General features: G+C 49.6%; 1 protein-coding gene across 1 annotated transcript; it reads left to right on the forward strand.

Moving 5' to 3' along the window:
• The first annotated feature begins 18,813 nt into the window (after positions 1–18,813).
• On the forward strand, positions 18,814–20,528 carry MIXL1 (Mix paired-like homeobox). Its single transcript, XM_054576774.1, has 2 exons — positions 18,814–19,239; positions 20,226–20,528. Exons 1-2 carry the CDS (start codon positions 18,814–18,816, stop codon positions 20,526–20,528), a joined length of 729 nt encoding a protein of 242 aa, XP_054432749.1.
• Positions 20,529–21,151: the final 623 nt, after the last annotated feature.

Raw genomic sequence — 21,151 nt, forward strand, 5'->3', positions numbered from 1 at the left:
TTAGGGAAAAGATACAAAAAACTACAAGCAGCCCTACCCGGTGTGGCTCCGTGGGTTGAGCGTCGACCGGCAACGCGAATGGACGCTGATTCGGTTCTGGTCAGGGTACAGGCTTGGGTTTCGAGTTAGGTCCCCGGTTGGGGCATTTGCAGCGAGGCAGCCACTGGGTATTTCATCTCTCACATTTCTCCCCCTCTTTTTCCCTCCCTATCCCTCTCTAAAAATAAATAAAATCTTTTTAAAAATTATAAGCCAAAAGTTAGGAAAGTGAATTATTTAGAGTGAAAAGAAATCATAGATGACATTTTGAAAAGTAAATCCACAAACATCACACAAATAACAATAACATCTTTAGCAACTGCCTGACCCACTTCTACAGGGCACCCCAAAATCCAGAAACATCATTATTTCATTTTACTTTTTTAAAGACTGAAAAATGCCTTGACTACATTATGCATTTTTGCCTGTGTTTCAAGACTTAAGGGCATCATTTATGATCATTTTCCCCACATTCTTTGGTTGCATACTTTAAATCATCTTTTTCTATGACAATTATTTGGTGATATTTTCTATAAAGAAAATAGATTGGTCCTTTTTTAGCATGGTGCTGAAAACTTAGTTTTCTTATTTTTTCATTGTTTATAGATTTCAGCTTCATAACTCATTACTACTTCAATGGCAATTTTGTGTATGGTTTGTACTGGACCTCCAGCATTTATCTGGACAAGATTTGTCTGCTACATTAAGAGGAAATCTGATCCAATAAAATGAATAAAACACATGACTTCACATACAGATAGGCTCACTGCGGTTCAACTACAAGCTTGTTTCCCATAAATAGGGATTCTTATATATTCCATTTAGCACAATGCACATAAAAACAAAAACAAGTATGGTGCATTTATAATTGTACACATGACATTACAAGATAGCTTACTGATGAGTGAAAATCTCCATTTTAGGTTAAGCTTTTTAGATTAGGCATTGAGGAAACAGATCCTTCACTTGTAATTTTTTACTTCTGGTGGCTGGAAGGATTTTCTACGGACTAATTTTCCCTTTCTTTCAAATACTGTTTCTCCTCTACAACCCACGTATTTCCTGTGCCAGGCATCACAGAGCTCCTGTGCCCTCTGGCCCTGCACCTTTGTGACATGGTGCTGGCTGAGTTGGCGTAATGGGCAGTAGGTGTATTCCAGAAAGCCAGTCCTACACTCACACTGAGCAACCATTTAACAGTATGCGGAAATGACTGCACACCACATACATGCATGCCAGTGAACCCAGATTAAATGTATCCCTTATTCAATCACTCTCCCTTTAGCCAGATCCCCCAAAAGCCCATGGCCATTCCTATACCATCTAATGTTGGGGGGCGGTGGTGATGGAAGGAAGCCTTAAACATCTTACTCTAGAAACTTTTGCAGAAACATTTGACCAAGTGAATGTGCTGCTAGGGCTCCTCTAAGGGCCTTGGATGGGGCTTGTGTAAGTGCCAGGCCCTGAAGCTTAAGCTTCATTAGTTTATGGTAACCCATTTCTAGTTGTGCTGGACTCAAAGCATATGCTGCTCCTCCAAGCTAAGTGATTTGATTTTTTCCACTAGCTTGGACCTTTAGATTTAGCTTTAGTTAGTTTTAAAATGTGCAATTACAAGGCCTAACCTCTAAGAAGTCATAAATATATTACCTAGCTGTATCTAGCTCAGTGTTCTACCTTTAGTATTCAATAACTTTCGAGGATGATGATGAGATGTAACAATACTTCATGGAATTATATATCCTCTTTTCTTTTTTAAGACTTTATTTATTTTAGAGGGGAAGGGAGGGAGAAAGAGGGAGAGAAACATCAATGTGAAACAGAGAGAGAGACATCGATCAGCTGCCCTTTGCATGCATGGTGACCAGGGACCGAACCTGCAACCCAGGCCTGTGACCTGACGGGGAATCGAACCAGCGACCATTTGCTTAGCAGAATTAGGCCCAACCAACTGAGCCACACTGGTCAGGGGAGTATATATTCTATTTTCCAAGTTTCCTGCTTAAGCATTTATTTTATAATCAGAAAGAGACATTTAAAAAAAACAGTATAAATATTAAAAGCTGTAGAATACACCTGGAGAGATGGACAGGTAAAATATCCATCATTATTGTCATTTTTTATTCTTATGGAATTTAACATATTGAATATTCTTTCTTTTTAAGATTTTATTTATTTTTACAGAGAAGGGAAGGGAGTGGTAAAGAGAGGGAGAGAAGCATTGATGTGAGAGAAATATCGATCACTCCAACCAGATACCAAACCTGCAACTCAGACACGCGGCCTGACCTGGAATCAAACCAGCGACCTTTCGCTCTGTGGATGACACCCGACCAACTGAGCCATACAGTTGGGGCACATTTTGAAAATTCTTGAAAAATTTGCTCATTCTCTAGATCAAACATTTAAACCTCCTAATAGAGCCATCAAGGAATGTCCTAGAGGTAGTTGCTCTTAGTGACCTAAAAATATTAGTGAATATAACTTCCCTTTAACAACTCAGTGTGGGAAATGAATTCCAGACATTCACTATAATAAAACATCCAACTTTAATGTGCATGAAAATCACATGAGGGTCTTGTTAAATTGGAGATTCTGACTCAGAAAAGAATCAGAAGGGGAAGTCTGCATTTCTGATATGCTTTCTGGGCTGCTGCAGATGCTTATAGACTACATTTTTAATAGCAGGAGTCTAGGAACTTTTTTAAAAAGCTTCATTGAGAGGTAATTGATGTCCAATAAACTGCAAATATTCAAAGTTTACAATTTGATGGGTTTTGACATACGCATACATATATACCTGTAAAACCATTTCACAATCAAGATAACAAACACATCCATCACCCCTTCCATAGTCTCTTCCTCCTTCCCTTCCTCCCCCAAGACATTTCGATAGACATTTGTTATAATGTGCTTGTCACAATAGACTCTGACTTCTATAAACAGCTCAGAGAAACTGCCTGTATTTCCATATTTTGGTCTTTTCTCTCTGAGCAGGCACACAGAGTTAGCAAAAAGGTTTATTTTCTGAAACCTTTCAAATACCTTTCCAAATCTGTTCCTATACAAAAGAAAACCCTTTTCAACCAACCATCTTTGTGGTGTGAATTTCAGTTACGCTTCATTTCATTCAATCATTTGTCAGAAGAAATATAACCATTTCCGAAATGCTTTCTTAAGTTTCTTCCCTAAAATCAACCTTTCCCTTTGTTCTCTCCACACATTTTCATCTGCTTTGTGACATATTATTAGATCATCCGACAGAGACTGGGTTAATTATATGTTTCCTGCGTTATCTGGTGAATTAATAATCACTGCTCAGTAAAATTTTGCAGTTAGTCTTGTTTAGTAATACAGTACAATTTAGGAGTGATAGTTATTTTGTGCTCCTGGAGTGCATGTACTTGAGGACAAAGGCCATGTCCCTGGACTCCCAGGGTCCCTAACACAAGACAGGAAACACAGTAGGCACTCCGAATGTTTTACTGAATGAAGGAATGAAGGTATAATTATATCTACTACATGCAACATCAATTCAGCTCAGCGTGCATTTAAAGAGTGCCTTGTGTTCCAGCCACTGCAGGAAATTCAAAGGTGGGAGACTGTGGTGTCCAGGAGTCATGGTCCGGTAGATGACACCATGTGAGGGTCCCATGTCAGGGTCGGGCTGCCAGTCCTGGGGTGGATTTACCAGCCCATTGACCTTGAGCAGATTACTTAACTTTTGTCTCCTTTCTTGTAAAATGAGGATAATAATAGCATCCACTCCTCGGGTTGTTGAGAAGCCTGGCTGTGTGAACACCTAGAAAAGATCTCGCCTGGCACATAGTGAGCATTTAGTGAGCACTGGCCACTGTTAAGCACAATGTTCCACTGAAATGTGGTGGGGAGGTTACACACAAGGCTCACAGGGTTAGTGACGCCCAGTCACGCCTCTTACTTGGCTTACAAGAGTTGGCCCTTAGGTCAAATGTTTTATTTAGAAGAATTAATAATCACCTGGTTTACATTTGCTCAGTTACTATAATGCTGTGTGGTGCACATTTTCATGGAATATAGGCTCTCAAAAGTAATTGATTTTGCTCGATAGCTTATAGACTCCTCAAATATATTTGGCATGTTGCTTTGTTTGTTTTTTTTATTCCTGTAACAAGTACACATGTGAATGGAAGAGGAGATGGAAGAGGGTATGGGGAATAAATGGTAATGGAAAAAATACAATAAAAAAATAGAAATAAAAAGTGTAAATGGAAGAATCTTTATATTAAAAAGTAAACATTACAAGCTGCTGTGGACTACTAACACTTTGCTTGCCAAAATTCTTGACTTTTTTACTTTTCATGTCCATATATGACAGTGTCTAGAAATCCGTTGTAAAATCATTTGAAAAACTACTAAGTAATGTTTTTCTTTAGAAGCCTAAAACTTTATTTTTATTATAAAATATTGTAAAGCATTGTCTGCAACTTTTAAGTACACTTTGAATTGTTAGTTGTTGGTGATCTCATTATAAACACTAAATTCTGTCACCTCCTGCCATTTTATCTTTTATTCATTTAAATGTTTTTTCCTTATGTGTATTATAAAAAATGTATTTTGTGATCTCTTACCTAAGTAAATAACTGTAAATGAGGGGAGGCGGCAGGGAAGAGTTGGCCTCTATAGTGTTTTAAGTCTGAATTGGTTGCATTTTAAACGGCTGGAATTTTAATGGAAAACCACAGATTTCTGAGTTACCTTTTAAACATTAAGAAACTTGATGACGCTGGCCCTGGCATTGCTGTTAGACCACAGTGACCTGGAGCTAAGTACAGGCTGTCTCCCTGAGGAGGGACAGGCACTCTCAAGTTCTCAGCAGTCTACCCAGTCCGTCTGTCCGTCCGTCTCTCCCTCCCGGGGATCCCCCTCGCCTCTTCTCCCTTCCTCTGTGTCTCTCCGCCGCACCCAAGACTGTTTTTTAAACTTCAAGGCCCCTTAGCCCCCCCTGCTGGCCAGAGGCGGTAGCGCTGCCCCAGATGGACTCACTCTCTTGGGACTCCTGCGACTGCCAGACTCTCATCAGAGGCTCGGTGGCCACCTCCTGGGTGGCGGAAGAAGGATGGGGACATCTGCCCCAGAGCTGCAGAGCTGGGACAAAAGCTGGAGCTGGGCGAGGGCTGGGGGGCGGGGGGCTGTCTGCCCCAGGCAAGACACTGTGGATGATGAAACTTTTCGAAGTGTTGGATATTAAAACCAAAATTCAATTAGCTATGCTAGAAGAAAGACTGAATTATCCTTCTGTTCTCTCAATAGAAAATTAAATTATGAAACTGGTATCATATGGAGGCCGAGGAGTATGCAGCCAAAGAAACACAGGAAGAAAAATAAACATAGGGACGTGCCAGTAAGTCCCATAATAACAACAACCATAGTTGTTGTTATTACTGTCTTTTGAATTTTGTCATACTAGTCAGCTTTTTTAACATTTGTGATTCATTGTGATTTTATTTCTCATTCTAAATAAAATTCTTTTTTTGCACCTAATTTTCTTTTTTCTTAAAGAACTGTTCCTCCCTTGCCCCCCCCCCCGCCCTAATAATTCAATAAAGCCTCAGGCCCCACAAATTCTGGATGCGCCCTCGCTGGGGTGGGTATACTCAGGGGCTGCTCTTGAAAGAGCACAGAGCTAAAGGCAGAAACCCCACTTCAGGGACCGGTCCTGTGACTCTGAGTCAGCCTGTGCTTCCTTCCACACACTCACTCCTGCAGAGTGAATTTCCTACCCCTGCACCCTGCTTGAGCTCCCTGGTGACCGCGCTGAAGACTAACCGAGGTTTCCTGGCAGATTCTGGCAGATCCTGGCGGATCCTGGCAGTAGCTTGGGAGTGCTGTCTTCCGTTTCCTTATGCAGCGCCTGGGAACCTTGAGTCGCTCTCCAGAAGAGTGAGAACACACCCCAAAACTGGCACGTGCCAACGAAAAGGAAGCCTAGAAACTGGGCCCCCAGGTGCTGACAGGAGGACGAGAAAGGGGGGATGCAATTGATTGGTGCAGTTTGGGAAGACTTCCTGGAGGAGAGAGATTTTTGAGCCTTAATAAAATCAAAAAGCAACAAAAGCAAAAAGTGCAGCTAAATGGAAAGGGGAGAGGGAGGCGGAGGCTGGCGGAGAAGCCTGTCTAGGAGACAGCGATGGCTCTCCTGACACATCCCGACGACGCTCGAGGACGGGGGCTTCTCCCATACTCAGGGGTGGCTTGTCCTAATCTTCGGTGGTGCTCCAGGGTCTGCCTGGTCCCTGACACACAGGACACGCCCAGCCCAGGTTTGCTGAGTAACTGAGAGGACACGCAGATTCCACAGCAATCAGAGGCGGTTGCTCCTTTTGGGATGCCCCCCACTTTGCCTGTTTGAGACGACGAGCCTCACTGAAAATCTATTTTGACAGAATTTCAATGCATCAGTCGATTCATTGTGTGATCAGTATGTGTGTTTTTCTGTTTTTGTGTTAAATAGTCTGTGGTTCTTCTCAGTTCCCAAAGATATATTTGACTGTGCTAAGAGGTAAAAAGCCACTTATCAGAGGAGAATCAGGCATCATGTTCGCCTCAGAAGCATCCTCCGTGTCTGTTTAAATTAACATCTCGTTATTTCCCCAAAGCTGGAGACAGGATCTCAGCACAGTGGGGACTATGTGACTTCTGTGCACTAACAGCTGAGTCGATGTGCGCCATGTACCACTTTCTCTTAACTGTAAACATAACCTGAGGGACCAGTGATAATAAATGACTGGTATCAACAGAAATGCAGTCAGGAGGTTGGAGCAAGATAGAGTGGGGGTCTGTAGATAGAAGGGAATAAAATATATTCTGCTCGGAGCTAGATCCTCATCAACATTTTTGCCATGAAGATGACCTTGTCATTGAAAAGAAAATTCCTGGGACGAGAAGTAGGGGGGATGCACCAGAGGACCAGGACCTACCACAGAGACAAACTAGGAACCCAGTGCAGTAGAACGTGCTGTCCTTTCATTTCACTTGTCACACGTAAAGAGAGCCTGAAGTTTTTACCTCTGTGTTCGTGTCTGTGCGTACGTGCCGTGGGGACACTGGCCGGGCCAGCTCCCAAAAATACAGGCTCTGGTGAACAAAACCCTCATCTCCCTTTTAAAGTAACATAAAGAGAGCTCTTCCTCTATGAAATGAAAAGGAAATCTGCATAAACTCCAGCTGTTTCATTATTACTACTTTTATAGTTTTTATAGAAGCCTTCTAGAGTCCTGAGTCAGCAAGAAGGTAAGAAAACTCTTGTCACCAAACCTCCAAAACATGGTGACAAAGCCCAGCTCCTCCCCGACATCTGAGCTGCTAGAGGCGAGGCCTACACATGTTTGTTGTACTGATGGAAAATTTTGTCACTATGGAGTAATATGAAGAAAAAAAGATCACGCAGGACTCTGCCCCCTGGGGAGCCACTGCAAACTGCGGTCCATAAACGGTCTCAGCGTGGTTTCCCAGGGGCGCCCTCCTGGCCCAGCCCAGCAGAGGCTGCTCTTTGAGAGACAAAGTTGCCTCCCCGGGCCTGGCTGGCCAGGCGAGGACAAGATTTGAACTGTGTCTCTTGTCCAGGGCTGCTCAGAGTCCCTCAGAAGGGTACCAAGGTACGGACACAGGAATGTTAATTACAACAGTGCTCATAATAGAAAAAACAGTAGCAACCAAAGTGCCCAGCGATTACAGACAGCAACGTATCTAATGGCGCATCCATTCGGTGGAGTTCCAGCCGCTGTTAATAAAGATGCCCCAGCGTGAGGAGATCTCAAAAATATGTTACAACGTTAGAAAAGCAGGGGACAGAGCCACGTTTGCAGTATGAATCTTTGGGGTTCAAATATTCGTCTAGCTAAAGAAATCCATATACATGAGGTAAATGAGGGAGGCTTTAAATTTCATTTTCTACCTTTCTGTACTGTTTTGAATTTTCTAATCCTATACAGGCATTACTTTTAAAATGACACTGAGGATTATCTGGAAAGGAAGATTATAGTTAGTTTTTAAAATTTTTTCTATTGCATATTTTTGCATGAAAAACATGAATCTTCTATTCTTATAGTAAAAATAATCTACTCTTATTGTATTTAAATAACCTTCTTTTCAAAGCTGATTGTAGGAAGTTTTGAGGTGGCAGCTGCTACTATGACTGCCACACTTCCTAGTGTCTGCACACAGTAGATGCTAAGTAAACATTTAGTCGGTGACTAAGTTTGGTGAATAGGTTGTAAGCATTTCTTTCTGACCTGAATTTTATTTCCTGAATTTAAGTCACTGGACCAATAAAGTGCAGCCCCTCAGCCCCTCCCACAAGCTCTGAAGAGCAGGTTAAGTGACAAAGTTATTGTAAATGTGACCTTCGCTGCCTTCCTCTTCTACCCGAAAAGCTCATTTTCACACGTGCATTTATGACACAGTTTATTTGTCACTTACTATGTGAGCAGGACAGAGCAAGGGGCAGGTGCTAACGTCCCCCAGCTGTTTTCAGCGTGAAGTTATTCCTTCGACACTATTTGCTGACCAACAACAGAGCTGCGGGGGTTTGAGCGCGACTCCCAGCGCAGACGGGAAGGAGCCCATCCGAGGAGCCACCTTGGAAGCGGCCGGGGCCGCGCGGAGGGCGGACAGGATTGCCGCTGCTGCTCAGGTGACTCTTGAAACCGTGAGCAACTGCACTGTCTGTTAAAACAGATCTCCACAGACGGCTACCCGGCGGGACGTGGGAAGTTGGGCGAGCTGACAGAGCATTATAGGATGTCCCGTGCCCCGGGCCCCACCCCCAGAACACCAGGCCCTTGTCCCCAAGGCTGAGAGAGGCTGAAATGCCTGCAGGGGCGACACTGCCCCAGAAGGACACACAGTCCCAGGGCAGCCAGGTGAGGCCTCAGAGGCCGGAGCTCTGCAGGGCCGGCCACACCGCTTATCTCCACCCAGCAGGCGGCCCTGCCGCGCAGGAGAAGCTGGCGAGCGGGCCGAGCAGGGCCGCGGGCGTTGGCTTCGCAGGTGTCAGACAGCAGGATCCTGGCTGAGGCAGATAGAAAGGCGATAATCAAATAAAACCCTCCTAGTAAAGGATCCTAAAATAAGCACCACAAGTATGCCAGCCATGCCCACACCTTCGGCACATGGAACTGTGTGCCAGGGGACGGCTACCTATTATTATTATTACTATTTTTTAAAACCAGCCCTGGCTGGTATGGCTCAATGGATTGGGCACTGGCCTGCAAACTGAAAGGTCACAGGTTTGGTTCCCTATTGGGGCACATGTCTGGGTTGCGGGCCAGGTCCCCAACTGGGTGGGTGTGAGAGGCAACCCACTGGTGTTTCTCTTGTGCATTGATGCTTTCCTCCCTCCCTTCCCCTCTCTCTGAAAATAATCATCATCTGATGGGCATTTAGGTTGCTTCCAACACTTGGCTATTGTAAATTGTGCTGCTATGAACATTGAGGTGCATAGGTTCTTTTGTATTGGCGTTTTGGTGTTTTTAGGGTATAGTCCCAGCAAGGGAATCACTGGATCAAAAGGCAGTTCCATTGAAAATAAATGAAGTCTTTAAAAAATAATAAAAACCCAACAATTTTCGAGCGGCTTGGGAAGCCCAGCTATAGGTGCTCTTGTCTCAGGGTGGGGACCAGGGCGAAAACCTCCAGGAACGTGCCCCCAGCCACAAGCCAGGTGGCGGGACCAACAGAACACCCACTGGGCATGCAGCCACCTCTGCCTGTCACCTCTGTCGCTACACAGCACTCACTCTTTCTCCATGACCCTCAGCCGCCTGGGGCAGATGGCTTGGGTGCCACTGGGAGTCAGGAGGCCCCTGCACCGTGGTGGGAAGCTGTCAGACCCTGAGGTCCTTTCCTCTCTGAAGCAGACTCTGTTAGAGAAATAATGACACTTGTTAACGATGGCGAGGCAGGTGTTATTCAGGACCTATTCAGGACCGTCTTGATAGATCCAGGGACTGCCACCCCCACAGAACTTCGCAGGGGCCGGGGAGAGATTGGTCTCAGCCCCAGGCGCAGCGCAGGCAAGTGAGATTTCACAGCCCCGGGGCAGGGTGGGGGACAGTGCGTGGAAGATCACTAAGAGGTGATTTGTAAAATTACATTAAAATGACTAAAACTCTATCAGGAGAAGAGGGGACACTGGCGTGAGTGATCTAACAGGATTCTCACTGAAGACAGGCCAGAGCGATCAGACATCCCTGGGGGAGGGGGAGGAATTTGATCCGTATGGAGGGTAAGGGGTTCTTATTAAAACTGGGTTTCGCAAAGAAGTGCACAGGGGCCCAGGAGCAGGTTCAGCAGCCTGACGAGGGTGGCAGAGTCCTCGTCACCCTCGGGCACTGCACTCTCCTTCTGCCCAGCCAGGGTCCTGGGGAAGGTCCAGGGCCCCTCGCGGGACTTGGCGGGAATCTGAAACCAGGGTCCCTCCAAGTCTGCGCTGGGCGGTACAAGCGTTGATGTGGGGTCTCTGGGGCAGAGAAGAGCCGGAGAGGAGCTTAAACCCCTCCCAGCTCTGCTGCCTGAGGCACTGGGGCTCCTTCCCGTCCCTGCTCCCGGCCGCTGGCTGTTCTGCGAGGCTGCCACCACATAGGGTCAGTAGAAATGAAGACATTGAAAACTCCAATCAACCTCCTGGGATTATCTCCTGGCAACTTGAGTTGGTCCAGGAGGAGGCCGTAAAGATTTTATATGGATCTCAGTTCTGCCATATTCTGCCTTCTAATGTACGATTGAGCGGTGGTGGTAGACACATTCATAACAGTTCTGCACACAGAAGGCACTTCAAAAGATTTGGGTTTCCAGGTTACATTCCCAAAGCCCCAGGCGTCTCCCCAAGAGGCTCTTCGCATGGTGGGAAAGTGGAGTTCTGATTAGCGGGTGAATCAGGGAGTTCTAGAAATCCTCCATTCCAGTCCTCAAACTAAGGCTGCACAGCGGAACCCCCTGGGGAGCTTTAGAAGCCTCTGATGCCAAGCCCCAACCCCCGGAGGCTCAGATTTTATTTCATCTGAGGTGCGGCTTGGATCAGTGTTTTAAAAATCTCCCAAGGCTATTATGATACGCAGCCAAGTTTGGGGACCTCCTCCCGCACTCAGCTTCGTCCTCTACACACCAGGAAACTGAGGCTCAGAGTCTCCGCCCCTTGGGCCCCGTTTCTTCAGCACTTCAGCCCAAGCCCCTCCTGAGGGAAATGACAGATCTTTGCCCCCATAAGGGCCCTCACGCCCTAGGTGTGGCCCATTGGCATGCTAATTCTCCAGCGGCCTCACCTTTGGGCGGCTTCACAAGTACCTGTCAGCTGACCACTTCCTCCAGCCGCTTCTCCAGGGCTTCAGAAACTCAATGGGCCCCAAGACCCTTTCATCCCACCAGTGCCTTTCATCTGAGCCCTTTAAAGGGCTGTGAAAAGTTTCAACGATCAAAGAACCCGGGAAGAAGGTGGGAGGCAGGTACCACTTTCCCCATTTCACTGCTGGCAAAACTGAGGCTTCTGGGCGGCCTGTCAGGTGTCCCCCGCTCTGGGTCCTCCTGAGATAAATCAGTTGACAGAAACCTGCAGGGCCTGGAAGGAACCCCTCTGAGAATCTTCTAGAAAGATAGTTGCTGAGCCAGACAGTTGCTCTGGCATGGATGCCAGCCTGTGATCTCTTATGTCTGAGCACCCTACCTGGGTGCTGTGATCCTCGCTTGTGCACCTTTGGGAGCTCACACCTAGCCTCTTGTATATCCACGGCCTGTGCCGCCACCGTTGGGGCTGGTCCCCAAGTGCAGCACACACCTGGGGCCCTGCCCGCCGGGAGCTCGCAGGCCAAATGGGAGCCAAGATGAACACACCTGAAAAAAAAAATCGACTTTGCAAAAACAGTGCATGAGATGTGACAGACTTGCAGCTTTGGTGCCTACCAGGAGCCCGGCTCGGGGAGGCCACAGAGGTGGGAGCGGGTGTGGACAGAGCCCAGGGTCCCTCACGCAAGCCGCAGCGCCGCCAGGAATGTGGTAAGGATCACGGAGACGCTCCGCAGGCAGTGCTGAGGCTTGTACCTTTCCACACACCTGCCGCTGCTCTTGGCCCGGGCTGGCCAGCTTCAAAAGCGCTCTCCTAAGTGTGCTCCTTGGCCCCTCAAAGGCCCATGGAGCAGGTGAGAAAATCAAAGCTCAGAGACAGCTGATGAGGGATGAAAGAGAAGACAAACTCAAGAAGCTGCACCTGCCTGTGTTGGGGACCTGGCCCAGAGTGGGCAGGGACTGCCTGAGGTCACAGTGCATCCGGGGCCCCACGGGGTTATTCCTAATGAAACGTTCACGGAGCACCCGTGTCACGTACCAGACACCAGGCTGATGCCGGGGGAGTGGAGGACGAGTCAGACTCAGCTTCTGACGGTCTCCCAGGGACGGAGACAGTGACAGAGGGACCCAGCCGGGCGCGATGGGTGTATAAGCAGGAGGGCGGGGAGTCCGTCCCCTTCCAAAGAAGACCCTGGCCTGGTGGTGGGGTCAGGGCTCCTTGTGGGTGTCCACACCCACACTGCTACGTGGGACAGGATCCCAGGCCACCTGGCTCAGGTCAGAAACTTTGGCGACTGGGTGGGGGGATGGGAGAGTCGCCCAGATGGGGCCACGTGTTGTCCCATCTGGCTCGGGGCTGTGGACCGATGCCCAGGCACTGTTCAGGATTATGCCTTGAATGCATGCCCCCGGTTGTAGGAGAAGCTGTGGTGGTAAACCAGGGAGAGGCTTTTTAGAGGCCGGGAAGGATGCTCCCCAAACAGCCTCAGCCAGCCCATCTCCATCCGGCCCTGGAAGCCTCCACCCCTCTAGCCCCCAGACTCAACGTGCATCCTGGACCCCCAAGTAAAAGATGCACCGGGTCCTCCAACCCCGCTCTCCACTCAGCCTCGCTCTTTTCAGATGCACCAGTAGGCAGAGGCTGCTCAGGTTTGCAATCCTCTCCTGGCCGAAAGGCTTTAGAAACATCTTTGGGTCAAGACAAAGGCCGTCCCCAAGGCCCCAGCTCGGACCAGATCTCACTCCAGCCCTTCCTGGAGTGAAATAAATTACTTTCTTCTCCTACCCCCAAGTCAGCTTCAGACGCTTTCTGAGCAGGTCTGACTCCAGGGAAGCGGAGTCTTCCCAGAACTGGTGCATCCTGGGCGTATCTGGAGTCCTTCCAAACCTAGAACGCAAAGCAGATTTCAAGAGTTTAAGAATGATTGCCATACAGTAAATACAGGTACTTTAAAAGCACAAAAGGGAAAGTGTGAGTCCCTCTCCCCATTCATCTACCCCTTTTCCCCACAGAAGGGCATACACACAGATTTTGGATTGTCAGCTGTGAGATTTTTTTCCAATGAATCAATGTGATACGTACTGAGAGCCTATTATTAATTTTATAGTGTGCTCGGCTCTGAGGGAGGTGTAGATAAACCAATATTACATATTAATGCCCACATAGAAATCATCTTCAGGTTATGGAAACAACATTAGTTTCATAGACATGAAATTTATATATACATATAAAAACACCCCCCCACACGTACATGTGTGTGGACCCACACATACATACATGTACACACATAGAAAAGGTTTTACATGAAAGGGTTGATAGCAGCCTCCCTCAGATTTATTTGCGGGTCTTTTCCTTTCCTCTGTGGTTTACGTTTGATTTCTACAGAAACTAGGACGCCCATGAAGTGACTGGGAAACCACGGAGCTGAGGGCAGGTCCTGAGAGACCTGTGGTTTGCAGGGGAAGGGGGCCTTGCACGGGGTCTGGCAAGGAGGTGGCGTTTGGGCAGAGTGTCAGGAGAAGGAACCAAGGTCCTCTTGAGCGGTGCCCAGTCACCTGAGAGACTGGAACCGTTTATTTAAAAACATTCATCTTCGTGCACCCTGAAGTAGATGAGAATCTATCCGAGAGTGCCCAATTACACCCCACGTCCACCAAGAATCTGTGTTTGCTTGGACCAGTTCAGGGCGGTACTTTACATGCACAGATGTCTCTCAGCTATTGTAGACTTCGAATACTTAGCAGGGGCAATAATTTGAAAATACACACCCAATCCATGCTGGCTGGGACACAGAGTCCAGAATTGATCTTAGGTTACTCTAGGTACCAGCTGACACTTTAATAAATTATTTGGGGGCAGAAAGGACAGGTATTGGCAGATGCTGTGTTCTCCTGATGTCTCTCTCTTTACTTTTTTCTTGCTCAGTGAGACCTCATCGAAGGTATGTGATAGACACTAATTCAATACAACGTCACATCCCCTCAGGAAAGTCAGAGAACTTCCAAAACAAAGCTAGTTTTGCTGGATGGTTAGAAGAGAACAAAGTGATCATACGAAATGGGGTTTAAGTCAAATGACAATGTTAAAGAAACTTTTTGTAATATCATAAACCTTTCACCAGCCAGTGCTCTCACATGGTTCCTTTTGAACAAAGACCACTTATGAATGCTACAATAACATTGTACTTAACACACAAATCTAGATACGACTGTATGGTATGAAAACAGACCCCGAGTTCTGTTTTGTACTCTATTTAAACAATACAAGTGAGAGTCCAGAATTCAAACCTAGCATACGATATTATGCCAACTAAGTATCTCTTTGTATCTACATATAAAAAATTATAAAAAAAAAAAAAGAGTGGTCTCTCAGATGGTGAGATAAAGGCTCACCCAGAGTGGTCTTTCCTTACTCAGAAGCTTTGGGTAGAAAAAATTGAAAGAAGAAAAGGAATCAGAAGAAACCCAACCTGTTGGGTTCAAGATCTACTTTGTATTTGTTATTTTAATGCATATGGGGTTTGCTAAGCCACAAACAAAGCTTCTTAACATGTATCACTGTCCTGGCACATCAGTACCATTTGGGGGTGTTGTCTCTCAATCTCTCATAACCACTGGTTCTGAAATACACTTTGGGGACTGAAGAGGCCTGGGCAGGAGAGGAGATGAAATCAAAGCGAGACTGGGATCAAAGGGGCCAACAGCTCGGGGGTCTCAGGGTGAAAGAAGTAGAGCCATCGGCTCCCCTGGGCTGCCTTTCCTGGCTCTCTCTTCAATAAACACCCAGCACTGCAGAGCCAGGTCTCAGGGCAGCGCAGAAGGACTAACTTAAACAACAAAGAGATCTGGGGAAGAGAGCACTTAGCACTTGGGGAGGAAAGGCAGGTCCCTGAGAGATTTGGGGGAGTCAGGAACCGTGGTGGGAAGTGTGGTGGGGAACATAGAGGACACAGGACAGGAGAGTGTCCCTGATGGCTCCATCCTCCCCAGCCTGGGCTGCTCCAGATAACGCCCTTTTTTTTTTTTTTTTTTTTAAAGTGTACTCCTTTTCTCCTGCATCTTTACTTCTAGTCACTGGCCTTCCCCCATTGTACCGAAAGCATCCTTGAGCCTTGTCTTCTGTTATCCTGCCCTCTCCTCGTGTCTATTTCAACAGATGTTACTGACAGGCCAAATATCCATAGTGGCCGAAGCAAATCAAGGGGAGAGCCAGTGAGCCCCGGTGCTGGTGAGGAGACCCCTGCCCCTTGTCCTCAGTGGCAGAGTCCTCAGCTAGTGCAGGACTTCACTGAGCGATTCTGAAACTGGCTCACTGCCTCCTTTCAATAGAAGAAAGCCTATTCGAAGTGTATTTCAATTTCACTATTTGGCGAAAGTACATTGCAATAATTGCTTTTTAAGATATTGCCCCAAATTGGGCTCCTTCCATTTTCCAACTTGGGATACAGGTAGAGAAGAATTAACACATTATTCATTGTACATTTGTGGCGGGGGAACTGAGTAAGGCATCTAGAAATTGTGTTTAGTGAAAATCACTTATGATTCTATAGGTGTCTGTCAAACCAAAGAGAAGTGGAAAAATAACTTGACTTTTGAGTGAGCGCACACATCAGAGCTTCCATAGTGAGCTGCGGAGGCTCCCGTCTGGCTAACTAACCCGAGTCAATGAAAACCCCAAGGGCGCGGGGAAATCTCCTCCTGGGAGAAGGGCTCTCTCTGTCCAGGTTCATCCCAGTGCACCCTCTGCTTTGCGTTTGTTTGTTTTTAAATTCCGATCTCCCCAATTTTCCCACTAATGTCCTTTTTTGTTTTCTAAGGATCCAGCCCAGAACACCACATGGCATTTAGTCATCAAAACACTAGGTTTTAAAAATAGACTCATAAAACACTAATCCACGCACATGATTGAAAAAATAATAATAATAAAAGCTGCACTGAAGGGAATAAAATAAAGAGCCCCTCCCCAACCCTTCATTCCCAGTTCCAACCCTGGGATTCCACTACAGCTTCACCAAGGCTAGTTTTAGGTCCGTACAAGCTACACAATTAAAACTTCATTTTAAGCAAAAGAAGTAGAGAAGGGGAAAGGCTAAAATTTTATTTCAATATAGATTTTAATACCACACAAGCTCTCAGGAAAAGTCATAAAAACTTAATGCTTGTTTCTTTGGTTTTGGAGCCACAAACAGAATGGTGGGGTTTCTTCCCACTCGCTTAAAAGACAGAGAAAAGACCGTCGCTGTCCCTGGTTAGATTGCTTCCTCGGGCCACCCGCAGTTTCCACGTGTGGCCGGTCGATTCCTTCGTCTCTGCAGGTCCGCTGTCCTGGCCTGCGGCCAAACAGACCCGCCCGCTCGGGGCCTCTCACCAGTGAGCCCAGCAGCTGAGGAGTGCGGCTTGGCCAGAGGCCTTGGGAATTTCCACACAGGCCGGAGAATCCCCATGACTCTCACCCCTTGGCAGGGCTTCTGGGTTGCTGGGCCATCCCTGGCTGTTAAACTGCAGCTGGCAGCCAGCAAACCTCTGGTCTCCTCCAGGGGCGGCTCCCTGGTCCCCAACACTACAGCAACGGAACTCAGGTCTGGTCCCATCACTGCTGCCCGCCAGGGGGAACCTCCGGAGCCCCGTGTGCCTGAAAGACAACACCCCCCACCCCCAGCCCAGGAGTGGAGAGGGACAGGGGGCAGCACCTCCTCCCTGAGGTGGCAGGGAACTCAGCAGGGAGCTGGGTGTCCTGGCTGGAGGCTGGCGAAGCACAGTGGCTTTGGGCCCGTCTAGATGGCGAATGATTTCCTGATCTATAAAGATGGGAGAGAAATACCTAATTTATAGAAACACACTTAAAGCATAGCCTAATACAGGGGCACTTCAGAAGTGGCTTTTGAGTCAATGAAAGAATAAAAGAGTACAGAAAAATAGAGGGTCTGCCTTCCCATCCCGTATACCTTCTGCCTGAAAATCCCCGGTGACTGGGCGAAAGAATAGGGAGGAAGGGCAGAGAGAGGGAGAGAGAAGGAAGAGGGTGGAGGCTTGGGGTAGACGGAGGAACAGCCGTGGGTAGTATCAGTCTGTCTCTTTGAGCCTCAGGGCCTGTGCCAGGGTCTGGGACACAGTCCCTGACTCGCCTGCCCCCCGCCCCCCGGCCCAGGAGAAAATCAAGCACAGAATTCCTCCAGCATCCCCGAGAATCCTTCCTGCTTTGACAGCTGCAACATCCGCTCAGGGCGACAACACCCAAGCCCTTCCCAGGGTTGCCCTGCAGCATTCTGAGTGGAGGGTGACAGAATGGGGACTCTGAGAATTCCTGCTGAAATCAGGGCTCAAGGGCTGGGAGCAAGGAGACCTGGCTGCCTGAGTTCCTCTCCTGAGGGCCTGCACTGGACGGTGTGTTCGTCTTCCTAGCAAGTGAACCAATGCAGTGCTGGCTGATTCCACGGCATTCACGGAGGGCCCAGCATAGGGTCTGATGCACAACAACAGACCTGCAAGGCGGGCACGCTGGAGACTTCCGTGAGAGAAATGGGTCCTGCTCCCCGAGACTTCATAGTCCAGGGGGAACACAGATACATGAGCCACAACCATACTACACATCAGGATGAAAAGGGACCCTGAACAGAGACCTAAAGGGCAGAGGCTCAAGGGAGCGGAAAGGACACGAACCTCTTTCATCTCCTCCCTTCCAGCTGCACAGGTCTCGAGCATCACTGGACGCCTTCAGAAAGGCACAATCATGCGTTTGCTAAATGTGACCATATTTCTGACCCCGCGTGCCTAAGGAATTCTTATTCCGATGCCCCCACAGACAGAAGGGTCGCTCCCCCCTGACCCCCGTCGCCCCCGCCTGACATCTCCCGGGGTGAGTTCACTGCCTCCCTTTGAGGTCCCTTTATCTGCACCCCCTCCTTCTGACTCAGGATGTGCTAGGGAGGCTTGAGGAGGTCAGGGGCTGGGCTGTTTGAGCAACCTGGTCCAGGGTCTAGCACATAGCAGGGGGGGTAAATAAATACCTTTGAAGATGACAGGCGGGACAGCGGCAAGGCTCACCGCCAAGCCCTGCGAGAGATAGGCTGGCCCAAGGCCTCTCGCGCCGCCGAGTGGGTGACCTGACCCCTGGGGGAGGGGTCGTCCTGCCCCACCGGCCTAGGCAGCCGGGCCCCTCCGGGCGCCCTCCCAGAGCCTAGCTTCCCGGGGATGTTGATTGCGCGGAGGCCGGGGGCGGGGCCGGAGGGGGCTCGGGCCCAAGTTCGCGCCTCCCTCCCTGCCTCCCACGGTCAGCGGAAGCGATTATTCCCACCGGTGTCTGGCGGGGCCAGGGGCGGGCTCGCGCCCCGAGGGCCACGGGCCTCCCTGCGTCCACCCCTTTGATCGCCCGCCCTCCTGGCCCCCTCCCTGGGCACTGGGGCCCGTATAACTGTAGTCTGTGCCCCTCTCGGTGGCACACCAGGTGGGGCAGCGATGGCCGCGGCAGGGTCCCGCCAGTGCCAGTTCGGGGGCAGCGCCGCATTCCCGGGGTACCGGCCCGCGCACACCGGAGGGCCGCTCCTGCCGCCCCCGAGCCCCGCCACCGCCCTGCTGCCCGCGAACCCCGCGGGCCCCGGCCCGGGTCGCAGCGCCGCGGCCGCTCTCTCCGGCTTCCTGGGGAGGGGTCCCGGGCCCGCCGCCGCCGCCGCCGCCGCGGCGCGGCCCCGCGCGGGCGTGGACCCGCCTGCGCCCCCCAGAGGCGCGGCCGCGCCGTCGGCGTCTCAGCGCCGCAAGCGCACGTCGTTCAGCCCGGAGCAGCTGCAGCTGTTGGAGCTGGTGTTCCGCCGGACCATGTACCCCGACATCCACCTGCGCGAGCGCCTGGCGGCGCTCACCCTGCTGCCCGAGTCCAGGATTCAGGTGAGCGGCGGGCCTCCTGGGCACCCCGGGTTCCGAGGCCCGGGAGCCCGCGGCCAGGGCTCCCAGCGCAGCACCGTGGCGCCCGCTCACGCTCCTGAGCCTCGGCGTCCTCGACTCTAAAACAGGGACAACGACAGTGCCGCCCGCATAGGGACTTTGTGAGGCTTAAATGAAGCATAACTCAGAAGTGCCCTCGCTGGCTTCTTTCTCTTCCTGTTAATCAGGGCCCCTCCAAGGAGGCTGGCTGGCCCCTGGAAATGGTCAGAAAGGGAATCCTCAGCCGGAAGCTGATAGGAAATATTTTCACACTTTTTCCTGGAAAAAGAGACCGATGAGGCACGTTGAGGTCTCCCTCTGGTAGGAGAATGGCAGCTGAGAGAGGGCAGGGCGACCCCTGGGTCCCGGACCCCTGTCTTGGCAGGTTTGGGTCTGGAATTTTGGTTCAAAAGGACGTAGCATCTTGGGATAAAGCTGGAAGCAAACGAGCTCGTTTGGAAAACCGAGTGCAAGGTGCGTTTGCTGCTTGATAGAGATCCGCATCCTGGAGCGTGGTGGTAACGAGCAGCGCGCCTACTCCTTAGCGTGTTCGTCCGTGGGCCTTGGCCTGAGCCCAAGCGCAGCTGTAAGCAGGAGCGCTCGTTTCACCACCGGGAGGGAGGCATGTGTCCGTTCCAGCAGTTGGCACAGAGGCGCCCCAAGCGGGGCACCTTCAGCATCTGTGGGGACACAGTGAGCAGAACAGTGAAGGCCCCTGAGCAAAATACCACCTTGATTAATCTGACAGGGGAGTACATGTACTTTTCAAACTTGGTTTTCTAAATTATTTTAACGCCCATCGATCATCTTTGAGCATAATAGCGTTGCTTCCCTAAAATTAGAAGTGCTTTTATTTCTGGGCCCCCTTGTGGAGCAGGGAGCTGGAGCCCATTAATCGGGAACCCCTTATGCGGAGTCCAACCAAAAGCGCTTTTCTGTCCCCGCTCCAGGTGTGGTTCCAGAACAGGCGCGCCAAGTCCCGGCGTCAGAGCGGGAAACCCCTTCAGCCCTGCGCCAGGCCCGAGCTCCTCCTGCACCACCCGGCCCGCGGGACGGAGGCCAGGTGGCCGAAGCCCCAGCTGCCCCTCGAGGGAGATGTGAACTGCCCGCCCCATTCCAGCCAGGTCGGAGCGGGCGCCTCTGACCCTGGCGCCCAGGGTCAGAGTTGTGAAACCTGCTCTCTCCCTGAAGACATTGGTTCAAAGCTGGACTCCTGGGAGGAACACATCTTCGCCGCCTTTGGTAACTCCTGAGGATTGCAGAGTTCAGGATAAGCTCCGAGGAGCCATGGCTGACAGCCAGGGAGCCGCAGCGGACTACTGTCCTTCCCGGCTCCTATGTTAGGGACACATCCATGTGAGTCTTGGTGATGGCTTTGACAGTCATCTGTCGCCTGTGGAGGCTCCTCCCTTGGCCTAGGCTCATTTTTTTCCCCTCTGTGGCACACGCCCCCTAGGAGTTCTGGCTGTTTTCCCTGCATCTCCAAACCTGCAAGCTCATTTCGCTCTCTGTCCCCACTCCTTCTGGCCAGCGCTGTTCTCATTTTTGGGCTGGTTTTTAAAAAACTCCTTATCTTCTTAACAGGAGTGCCTCAGCCTGACTCAGTTCCTCCTGGGCTTGACTGCTGCCATCTTCTCATGCCTCCTGAAAGGTGTATAACATTACACTCTAATCCAGGGGTGTCCAACCTTTTGGGGTCCATGCACCACTCTGGAAGAAGAGTTGTCTGGGGCCACACCTTAAATACGTTGTGACAAGTAAGCACACAAAAAAATCTTATAATGTTTTAAGTAAATTTATGATCCTGTGTCGGGCTACATGCACAGCCGTCCGGGGCTGTGTGCAGCCCACGGGCCGCAGGCTGGACATGCCCGCA

Source organism: Pteronotus mesoamericanus, unplaced genomic scaffold (genome assembly GCF_021234165.1).
Source record: "Pteronotus mesoamericanus isolate MK-2021 breed Mesoamerican mustached bat unplaced genomic scaffold, CSHL_Meso_final contig_347, whole genome shotgun sequence".
NCBI lineage: Eukaryota > Metazoa > Chordata > Mammalia > Chiroptera > Mormoopidae > Pteronotus > Pteronotus mesoamericanus.